Source organism: Triticum aestivum, chromosome 4D (assembly GCF_018294505.1).
Source record: "Triticum aestivum cultivar Chinese Spring chromosome 4D, IWGSC CS RefSeq v2.1, whole genome shotgun sequence".
Classification (NCBI taxonomy): Eukaryota; Viridiplantae; Streptophyta; class Magnoliopsida; order Poales; family Poaceae; genus Triticum; species Triticum aestivum.
The window spans coordinates 388,880,107-388,889,681 of record NC_057805.1 but is presented as its reverse complement, the minus strand read 5'-3'; the positions used below and the strand labels follow the sequence as shown (position 1 = coordinate 388,889,681).

The 9,575-nt window shown below is 54.0% G+C and overlaps 2 protein-coding genes across 4 annotated transcripts; one reads left to right on the top strand and one right to left on the bottom strand.

Moving 5' to 3' along the window:
- The first annotated feature begins 1,177 nt into the window (after positions 1–1,177).
- Positions 1,178–4,403, top strand: LOC123098103 (cell division cycle and apoptosis regulator protein 1). 2 transcript variants are annotated; one of them, XM_044519982.1, is made up of 3 exons: positions 1,178–1,525; positions 2,645–2,954; positions 3,045–4,403. In XM_044519982.1, exons 1-3 carry the CDS (start codon positions 1,436–1,438, stop codon positions 4,130–4,132), a joined length of 1,488 nt encoding a protein of 495 aa, XP_044375917.1. In that variant the 5' UTR covers positions 1,178–1,435; the 3' UTR covers positions 4,133–4,403. The 2 variants fall into 2 exon arrangements, with proteins under 2 accessions (XP_044375917.1, XP_044375916.1); XM_044519981.1 differs by having other exon boundaries at positions 2,639–2,954.
- Positions 4,404–4,475: 72 nt separating this feature from the next.
- LOC123098102 (pto-interacting protein 1) lies at positions 4,476–8,544 on the bottom strand. 2 transcript variants are annotated; one of them, XM_044519978.1, is made up of 10 exons: positions 7,516–8,544; positions 7,324–7,409; positions 7,103–7,221; positions 6,853–6,968; positions 6,019–6,747; positions 5,773–5,933; positions 5,599–5,678; positions 5,304–5,457; positions 4,986–5,135; positions 4,476–4,886 (listed from the first exon to the last, which is right to left on the bottom strand). In XM_044519978.1, exons 1-10 carry the CDS (start codon positions 7,655–7,657, stop codon positions 4,656–4,658), a joined length of 1,968 nt encoding a protein of 655 aa, XP_044375913.1. In that variant the 5' UTR covers positions 7,658–8,544; the 3' UTR covers positions 4,476–4,655. The 2 variants fall into 2 exon arrangements, with proteins under 2 accessions (XP_044375913.1, XP_044375914.1); XM_044519979.1 differs by having other exon boundaries at positions 7,320–7,412; positions 7,516–7,565.
- Positions 8,545–9,575: the final 1,031 nt, after the last annotated feature.

Here is a 9,575-nt window from a genome sequence, read left to right as displayed (position 1 = left end):
CTCTTAAGCCGGAAGTGCCAGCTATTCATAAGTGAGACAATAGAACGGAAGTATACACAACAAAACATAAGTAGAAACTATCAGATTCACTGCCTCGAGACCTTACTCATTCCCATGACCCTTGTGTCCTACCCATCTTGAGAATGCTATCACATATAATTATGGCTTAAGATACAAGTAGCATGTGTTTGAAAGGTTTTGGTAGCCTATACAAGAGAAAAAGGTGTCGATTTGATCACAGTTCATGTAACTTCGACAAAAATTGGGTAACATTTTCACAAAATTCAGCAAACAAAGTGCCATTTCGATCATAGTTCGTGTGAATTTAACAAAAGAATGGGTTGCATGATGCAATTTTTTGAAAAGCGGTGGAATTCATACAAGGCAACGAATTGAGTTAGTTTTTGTTGGACGGCAAAATTCCGGGTCGTTGATTCAATCCGGTAAAACTCGACACGGTAGAACCTGAGCTGGAATTGCGAACATGGTAGGAGTAGATCCAATCCTGGGATTTCCCCCCACTATCATGCCACTACAATCTTCGTTCAGGCGCGAGATTAAACAAATCGGGAGCTGCCGCCTCACAAAAAACCAAACCGCAGCAGCCCTCCTCCCTCGGCATCCAAAATCCAAAATCTTCAGATCCACGCGAGCGGACTCCCCGCCGCCGCGCGTTCGGGGGTTTTCGCTGGCCATCGCAGAACGAACGGGACGGGGACACGGTCACGGAGCCGCGCGGGAAGAAGAAAAAAAAGAAGAAGGCAACGCGCCTCGCCTCCCACCGCACAGCCTCGCGCTGGGCTGGCAGCCACGCGAAAGCCGCGCCCCACGTGCCGGCCCGCTATCACCGCCTTCTAGGTCGGTTCCGCGCCGCGGCGGGCCCACCCCGCGAACACGTTTCGTGTGCAACGCGAACACGCCACCACCGCCCGCTCCCCGGCAGGTGGGCCGCCGCGCGGCCTAGCCAATCAGAGCGCGCCGCTTGCCGTGCCCCACACGCACCGCCTCGCGGCGCCCTCCACCCGCGCCCCTCGCTGCCATCGGGCCCCACGGGCTTTCGGTCCCGCCCGTCAGCGAGTCCGTGTAGAGGCCCGATTGGTAGGCGAGGCGGACCCGCCAGTTCCCCGCACGACTCGGGCACCGCCCCTCCGGCTATATATACCGCCCAACCCCCGGACCCTCGAAGAGGCTACCCTTTTCTTCCGTTCCCATCTCGCGTAGCCGCCGCTAAAATTTCCCCTCTCCTCCCCGTGAAACCCTAGCCGCCACACAAGAGCCAAATCCCTGCCGCCGAGACCCCCCAATCCGCTCCGTCGGATTTCTTCCCGCGAATCGAAGTTTCCGTCGATTCGCGGTCGATTAGGGCGGGGCCTCGCCGTCGCTCTCGTGATTCCGAGGGTTCGCGCGTCGCGCAGCGGGATTCACACCGGCCGCCATGTCGAGGTGCTTCCCCTACCCGCCGCCGGGCTACGTGCGAAACCCAGTGGCCGTGCCCCCCGTTCCCGTGGTGGAGACGACCGCTAAGGTTTGTTGAACCATCGGATTTACAACACGCACGTCCTCGGATCATGTGTTCTTGCCTGTTGGTTCTGATCAGATCTGTTGGGTGTGCGCGTGCGATTTGGGAATCGCATGCGAGGGGAGTCTAACCTTGCCGCCGATGCGTCGGTTAGATCGATTGCCTGTTTCTACTGACCTAACCTCGCGGCCCGATCTCGATCCTGCTAACCTCGATTGCGTGCGTAAATTGGAAATAACCTGAATGCAAACAAAACATGGTCTGTCAGATGCGCCTTCCAGTTTTATTGTTACAGGCCTACAGTATTTGGAGTATTGATTCTGTACCCAGATTGACGCCCATGATGTCTTGATTTGTCATTCGCATTGCTAGTTTTGAGACTAAAGTCTCTGTGAAAGATACTCCTTCCGGAGATCTCACTTGAAACGGCAAACATTGCAAATTCCTCCAGATTTAGCAATGATAAATCCATAATTTCCTGGCTTGCTAAAATTGTTAGCACATTGGGCTTTCTCTTGGATTTGGTTACTAGCACCTTTTATCCACAGATTAGTGTGCTCACTTTGTGGTGTCACTAATGTGTGGTTCCATTGGCGTTACTTGCCTTATCCTGTTTTCTATCTTGTTTTGGTTATCTTATGTAGTCTTGCAATCTTGACACATGCCATTTGAGTTGTCCATGTATTCTTGTCTAAAGTTTCCTTCGTGGTCTGATATTTTGCTGTCTCTGTTCTGGAATTTGCTGTCTTAAATTGACTTGACAATTGCTATGTTTTTTGTTTAACTGTTCTCTGCCTGGTAATGTGTCTTCTGGGTAGTATAGTTGTGCAAATTTTGATGTGCTCTAATTCTTTGATTCTATGTACTTGCATTGTATAAGGATTATGACTAACTGTGTAAAGAAGATACAGGGTATATATCAAGGGTACTGAATTATTATTTGTGGAAGATTCATGTATTAATTGCTAACTGTAACTTGTAGCACTTCTGTGTTAGTGCTGCATTATTTCTGTGTGTGCTTTTGTAAGTTTGAAACTTCATTACCATACTGCAATATGCTGCATTGCATTGCCATCGTCTGTTCTAAATCAGAACTGACGATTAATCTGGTGGCTGAAGCTCCAGAAAGAAAGGGAAAGGGCCGAAAAGAAAGAGAAAAGGAGGAATGACAAGAAATCTTCCCATCAGGGTGGTGGTGAGACAAAACATTCAAAACGCAGCCATAAGAAGAGAAAGCATGAAGATACGAGCAAAGCTGGCCCGGAGTCCAAAACTGCCTCCAAAGAACAGTTTGAGCAGTTGGAGAAGAGTGGACTCTCAGAAGAGTATGGGGCTCCTTCTTTCATTCAGACAGTACATGGATCACCAGAGAGCTCTCAGGACAGCAGTAAGCGAAGAAAGGTGGTACTCCCAGGCCCTAGTCAAAATAAGAATGGTGAGGCTTTCAGATCATATTTTTTGGTTTCTGTTGGTTTTAGTAAGCATTCTCTGCAAGAGTTGCTGACCATGAAGTTTGATTTTGCAGGGACAGTACTTCGCATTAAGATAAAAAGAGATCAGGAAACTCCGTCAGCCATGTCGGATGGTTCTAGGGTTCTTCAGCAACCACCTGTCCAACAAATGGCTACACCTTCATCCTTGTTGAGTATGCAGAATGCAGTTCAACCTCGCAGGGATGTTATGGTGAAGTCAGCTGCTGGTCTCCAGCAAAGCATCAAGAGGGGTACTCAATCTGTGCCAAAACAAATGGATGTAAAACCCCCTGCAACGATCTTGCAAAGAGTTCCTTCCATGACAAATATTGCTCCAAAGGTGGATCCCCCAACCTCAGCGAAGTTCACGCAAAAGATAGATACCCCAACCTCAGCAAAGATCATGCAAAAGATAGATCCCCGGGTGCCTGTTAATGCTACACCTTCATCTGCCAAGGTGAAGGGAAGTGCTGATCCTTTGCCTACGCAGCTGACACGACGAGTTGTTCCTCCACCTGCCAAGGCGGCACAGAGAGTCGACATTCCTCCTGCCAAGGTTATTGACATTCCTCATTCAAAGGCGTTGCAAAAGGTTGATCCTCTGGTGCCATCCAAGGTGATCCGTAGAGATGCTCCTCCACAGAGTTTGCCGGTGTTGCAGAAGGAAACAATAAAAGTTGCTTCTTCCCACCAGCCAGACAGGCAGCCGCAGCCTGTTCTGCACAAACCAAAGGTGCCTGTAGTCTCTCCCCTCATCAAACAGCAGCAGTCAAGCACCTTGCCGAAAGAAGAGCCTTGTTCCTCTGGCAGGAACACTGAAAAAGGCTCAGTACCAGAGGTTAAGCAGTCAAAGTCTGATCGTAAGAAGAGCCGCAAGGCTGAGAAGGAAGAGAATAAAGAGAGGAAGTTCCGAGATCTATTTGTTACCTGGAATCCACCTTCCTTGGAGATTGAGGAGACCTGGAATCTCGGCGACCAGGATTGGTTGCTTGGCGGTGCAAAGAAACCTGATGCTTACAACAGCAGCTGCAAGGCAAGTGATTGTTTGGCGCCCATGGAGCTGGAGTTTTCATGGCAACCAAGGGCTATTCATTTGCCTGACCTTGATGTCTATCAGTTGCCATATGTTGTTCCCTTTTAGGTTTGTGTAGGAAGACTGAGGTTAGATGAGAAGTAGAAGAGATGTTGGGAGATAGCTGTGCCGGTGTGGGAGATAGTGTTCCCCCACGGCAGTTTTCCAGCTTTGTTTCCTAGTTTTTCTTTTCCAGGACGATGGATTTGGCAACCTTCTGTAGTGTTGTTAATCTATTTGACTTACTTTTGGTTTCCAAGCAATTGATCTACGGACAACCTTGGACCTTGAGTTTTAAGGTTATTGTTACCCCTGAAATGAATACATCATTCAGATAGCACACCATGTAAATAAATCGAGATGAATCGTGGCTTTTGTGTCCGAATTACAGCATCAGGCACACTGAAAGGCATTCGTTCCATTTTTCACTTTGTTTTTTCTCTGTGGGTGGCATGTCTGTCGGCTATCATGTCCCTGGGTGCCTGAAATGTGGCACCTGCTTTGTTTATGTTATGTACATGAGTTTGTAACTCGAACAAAAGACAACCAAACTCATCCAGAAAGGAGAAGAAAATGTAAAAAGAACAAAAGGTCAATCGAAGCTGGAGGATCGGCTGCAGCGTTGTCTGAGGTACTCCTCGAGCGGGCTGAGGTTGGTGTGCTCGGTGCTGGAGATGGACTCGGCGTCCTCCACGTCCAGCAGCGCCAGGCCTAGGTGCGACCTCACGTTGGCCGCCGGGTAGGTCTCGTCGTCCACAACGCAGTCCGGCTCCGAGGCCGCCAGGCTCGTCGCGTCCTCTTCTCCCCGCAGTATGCTCAGTATCTGCCACCACACACAAGCAAGTGTTAACACTTCAAAAACTGCAGGACGTATTTTTCCTCTTCTTCTGAAGATGAACCTGCTACTGAGAGAGAGACGGACCTGCGATATCGGGGGCCTGAGGCGCGCCGATCGCCCCAGGCAGAGCGACGCCGCGACGGCCATCCGCCGCACCTCCACCTCGTCGTGCTTCAAGTCCAGGCTCGGGTCCAGCAGGTCGGAGATGTCGCCGCCGTTGAGGATCGGAGTCGCCTGTCACATACGTCAAACAGACCAACTGCGTCAGCCCAATCTCCCTCTCTCTACACGAGCATGATGATATGATAACAACGTTTCTTTTTTTGAGACAATGATATGGTAACAACGTAACACAGTGAGGTGGTTATGCGTGTGGGTTTAATCGGGATTGCGAGGGCTTACCCACATGACGAGACTCTGGTGGTGGCCCTTTGGTGAGCCGTCGCCGGTGATGGGCCTCCGCCCGGTGAGGAGCTCCAGCAGCACCACCCCGAACGCGTACACGTCCACCTTGTCCGTCACCTTCCCGTACATGAAGTACTCCGGCGCAAGGTACCTGCGCACACAAGGATTTTGATCTTCGTCACCCTAACACGGCGGTACTTCAGACTGAAAGAGACTCCGTGTTCCTGTACTCTGCAAATACTACAAGCCTGACCGTTCGTCCCACGCTAATACACACAAGAAGAACACGTACCCGAACGTGCCGACGACGTCGCTGTGCGTCACGGACGACGGGCTGGACGGCGCCCAGATTGCGAGCCCGAAATCGGACAACTGCCACCATCGGTACACAGTTCAGAGTTCATGTCTGTCAGTAGAAAACACAGACAAACAAACTGCATCCCTGAATTTAAGAGTACAGTCCTACCTGGGGCTCGAAGTCCTCCGTGAGGAGGATGTTGGAGGACTTGACGTCGCGGTGGATCACCGGCCGCGAGCAGCCGGAGTGCACGTAGCTCAGAGCCTCGGCGACCCCGACCGCCGTCCGGTACCTCTTCTCCCACGGCAGCGCCGGCTTCGACCTCTTCCCTGCGAAATCACATGCCCACAGCCGTTGTAGACCACCGACGCAGCCAAAAATACAGCATTGTGTGTCGCGTGTGCGGTGCCGTACCGTGCAGGTTGTCCTCGAGGCTGCCGCGGGGGAGGTAGCGGTAGACGGAGATGAGGTTGGGGCCTTCGACGCAGACGCCCACGAGCGGCACGATGCGGCCGTGCTGCAGCTTGGTGATGATGTCCACCTCCCGGAGGAAGTCCTTGGACGCCTCCGCCGACGCGCGGCACAGCTTGATCGCCACCCGCTGCCCGCTCGCCAGGCCGCCCCGGTACACCCGGCTGTGCGCGCCCTTGCCCACCAGGTTGCCCGGGGAGAAGTGGTTGGTGGCGTCGTAGAGCTCCTCGTACCGGAACCACCGGCACCGGGACGGCGCGCCGCCCAGCGTCCGCCTCAGGTCGGCCGCCAGCCCCTCCTGCGCCGGCTCCGGGGACGCCGACGGCGAGGAGCGCCGCGGCAGGCTCATCACCCAGTGCACCACCGACTGCTTGCGCGTCGTCTCGTGGTCACCCTTGGCGGCCTGCGCTCCGGGAGGCGCGCGCCGGAGCAAAGGCCAGCCGAGCTTCTGCTCGGGCGCCGGCACGCGCACGACGACGGCCTTGGCGACGGCAGCGTCGTCGTCGTCGCAGGGCTTCTTGGGCTGCGGCGGCGCGGCGCACTGGCCGCAGCCCGCGGCGTCGAAGTCCATGGACCGCGCGCTCCGGCGGTTGGGGTTGGGGATGATCACCTTGGGCTCCATCCCGACGCTGGGGTGCAGCAGCGTGCGGAGCACCGGCTTGGGCTCTGCTCCTGGAGGAGGACGAACCAAGCCACCCAACGCTTTAATCCATCAATCACCCACTCACCAACCGAAATCAATTCGCAGCTAACATCGAGAGTCAGTACTCTACTGACCAAGTGGCGGCCGGGGGGCCTCCCTGACGAAGATGGCCTTGCCGCCCTGGATGGCGACGACGCTGGTCGTCGGCGGGAGCTTCCTGGCGCAGTACTTGGCGAGGCCGGTCGAGCCACTGATCGAGCACATCAGTAAAAGAATCGATTACTTTTGGTGCGGGCGTTAACTAATCGTGCAGAAAACAAACAGTTGGATCACGCCAAGATTGCTGCTGCTGCTGGGAGGTGAAAGGTGAGCATCGGCACTGACCCGAAGGAGTACTTCTTGTTGGCGCCAATCACCACCGCCATGGCCGCGCAGAGCTTTGCCTCCTTCACCAGCACCTTCTGGATCGAGCTCCCCGGCGTCACCCGCCCCACGAGGACGATCTGACGGACATGAAACCATACCATCAATACCAGCACATGAACGCAACCGCCAACGACATTAATGGCGGTGAAGGCCTCGTGCTTGCTTGCTTGCTTACGCACGTCTTTCTTGCTGCAGATGGCCTCGTACTCCGCCAGGTAGTCGTCCAGCGTCCTGATCAGCGTCAGCGCGTTCGTCTTGCACAGGTCTCCTTCGATTCAAGACAAACACGAGGAAATGCTACCATGAATCGAGCTGCAAGCAAGCAAAGGTTCTTGACGGATAGGAGATGGGATAAGGGGCAGGGTACCTACCGGATTTGCGGTAAATGTGGACGGCGACGACGCGGTCGCCGCTCCTGGCCGCCTGGTTGAGCGCCCACTGCAGCAGCTCCTTGCCGACGGCGTCCATGTGCAGCCCCACCAGTATGCACCGCCCGACGCCCTCCCCCGCCATGCTTCCCCCCACCAGTGGCAGCTCGAGAGAATCACCAGGAATCACACTTGTCCGCCATGGCGATCGATAGATAATACTCGCCGCAGCACGCAGTCGGCGGCTCAACCACTAACCGCCGTGGACCTCCCCTGTTGGCCGATACGAAGCCCGCTTACCGCAGCCAATGCAGCACCACTACGACCCGGAACCTCCCCCTCCGCTGGAATAGAAAATGGCGCGGCTGTCGTCGCAGGGGCGGCCTCCCGGAAAGCGAGCCCCGTCCCGCGCGCCGAAGCGAAGCCACCCGCCGGCTTTACAGCCGATGGATGATCTAACTCGAGCCGAAAGGGGGCGAGGGGGGTGAACCAACGGACCGGGGAGGAGGAAGATACAGTACAAGCGCAAGGAGCCAGAGGGAAGCGGCAAATATATCCTACCGCTAGGAGTTCAAGCGGGCGGAAGATGTGGCGGAGCGAAGGGGGGAAGGCGGGCAGCGAGCGGCAAGCGACAGAGGTAACTACCTAAAATCTGGTTGGGTTGTCAGGCCTCAGCCGTGGAGATGGTATATAAAATTTCACTCTACATGGCGCCGCGACACGCCGCCGGCCGTCACCATCGGCAGGCGGGGCGGGGGCGGGGGCGGGGGCGGGCTCCGCCCAACCACTCCAACCACGAATGCCGCAGGAAAGACACGAGGCCGCGCAGGGCAGGGGCTTGGGTTGAACGGCCCGAGACGGTCTTCGTCGCGGTCCGCGGCGGCGAGCGGGCTGGCTTTGCTAGGCTGCTGTCTTTTGTGGCGCCGGTAGGCCGACGGCTAGGAAACGGAGACGGCGACCGAGACACGCACTCACGCAGACGCAGGTGAAACGAACGAGAGCGAAGTGGAGGTGATGCAATGCTATGGGATGGATAGATTAGATAGATATGGTCAATTGGGAGAAAAGTATTGTATGTGTGCAGTAGGATCTGTGATGATGGGACGGAGAAAGGCGGTGGAGGAGATTGGAGGGGTAAAGGAAAAATGATGGAAGATGGTTAGGGGATTGACCGAGGGAGCTTCCATTGGCGATGATTTGTACACGAACTGGAAGGAAAAAGGGAGAAAAGGATCCAAATTTGTACGACGGGGTGATTCAGTAGGACTGTTCTACTACCGCTAGTAGTAAATAGTTACTGGCGTGCGGCCTCGTTGCAAAGATGCCAATGCTTGCAGATGCACTGGGATTAGCATTCTTGGTGCTGCCGTATCGCGCACTGCATTGCAAATTCAGTCACGCACGCAGGGTTGACCGGCGAAGGCATCACCCTTCGTACGGGTCGTTTTCGTTTAGTATTTTCTGTTCCTCTGGTTCAACATTTTAATAGTAAATTCTCGTCTGATCTATGGCCAGACGTGGACCGTTGGTAGTTCAGTATTAAATGTTGATTTTCAACCGCGATCGACATCCGTTCATGTTACGTCCATCCGTATTATTGCCACGTCAGAACATCTGCAGATACGGGACGGGAGGCGTGTTTCAGAGCACTCTACCCTAGTCCGAATGAGGTCACTGTGTAATCTTCGCTCACTGATCGATCATGCTGCCGATCGAGTGGCGGTCCATGCAATGTCACTTTCATGTCATTCAACTATCTTCAAATAGGCCTACAAATACACATCTTCTACAGATATAAAAAGAATGAAATGCACGGGGAAATCGGGAGCGAAAGTCTTTGCGACAACCTTAAGATGAAAATTGTCATGATTTTTTTTCTTCCAAAATAAGTTAAGCAAACCGAATGTGAGCGGCGTGTCGTGCCTATCACACAAGTACGAAGAGCTGACTGGTACGCAAACTTGGCTTCCAGCAAAACACCACAATGCACGCATGACACGAGGATAGATGCGACAGTGTATTGCTGCCAGCACGTGGTGTACAAAATCCAACTGTTTCGAGCA

Bases quoted from the DNA above. Each gene is read 5' to 3' on its own strand.
- LOC123098103 (XM_044519981.1), top strand. From the start codon at position 1,436: ATGTCGAGGTGCTTCCCCTACCCGCCGCCGGGCTACGTGCGAAACCCA. The intron at 1,526-2,638 runs GTTTGTTGAACC...TGGTGGCTGAAG, and splicing joins TGGTGGAGACGACCGCTAAG to CTCCAGAAAGAAAGGGAAAG. The intron at 2,955-3,044 runs GTGAGGCTTTCA...TTGATTTTGCAG, and splicing joins CCCTAGTCAAAATAAGAATG to GGACAGTACTTCGCATTAAG.
- LOC123098102 (XM_044519978.1), bottom strand. From the start codon at position 7,657: ATGGCGGGGGAGGGCGTCGGGCGGTGCATACTGGTGGGGCTGCACATG. The intron at 5,934-6,018 runs GTACGGCACCGC...GTGATTTCGCAG, and splicing joins CCTCGAGGACAACCTGCACG to GGAAGAGGTCGAAGCCGGCG. The intron at 5,458-5,598 runs GTACGTGTTCTT...TTGTGTGCGCAG, and splicing joins GACGTCGTCGGCACGTTCGG to GTACCTTGCGCCGGAGTACT.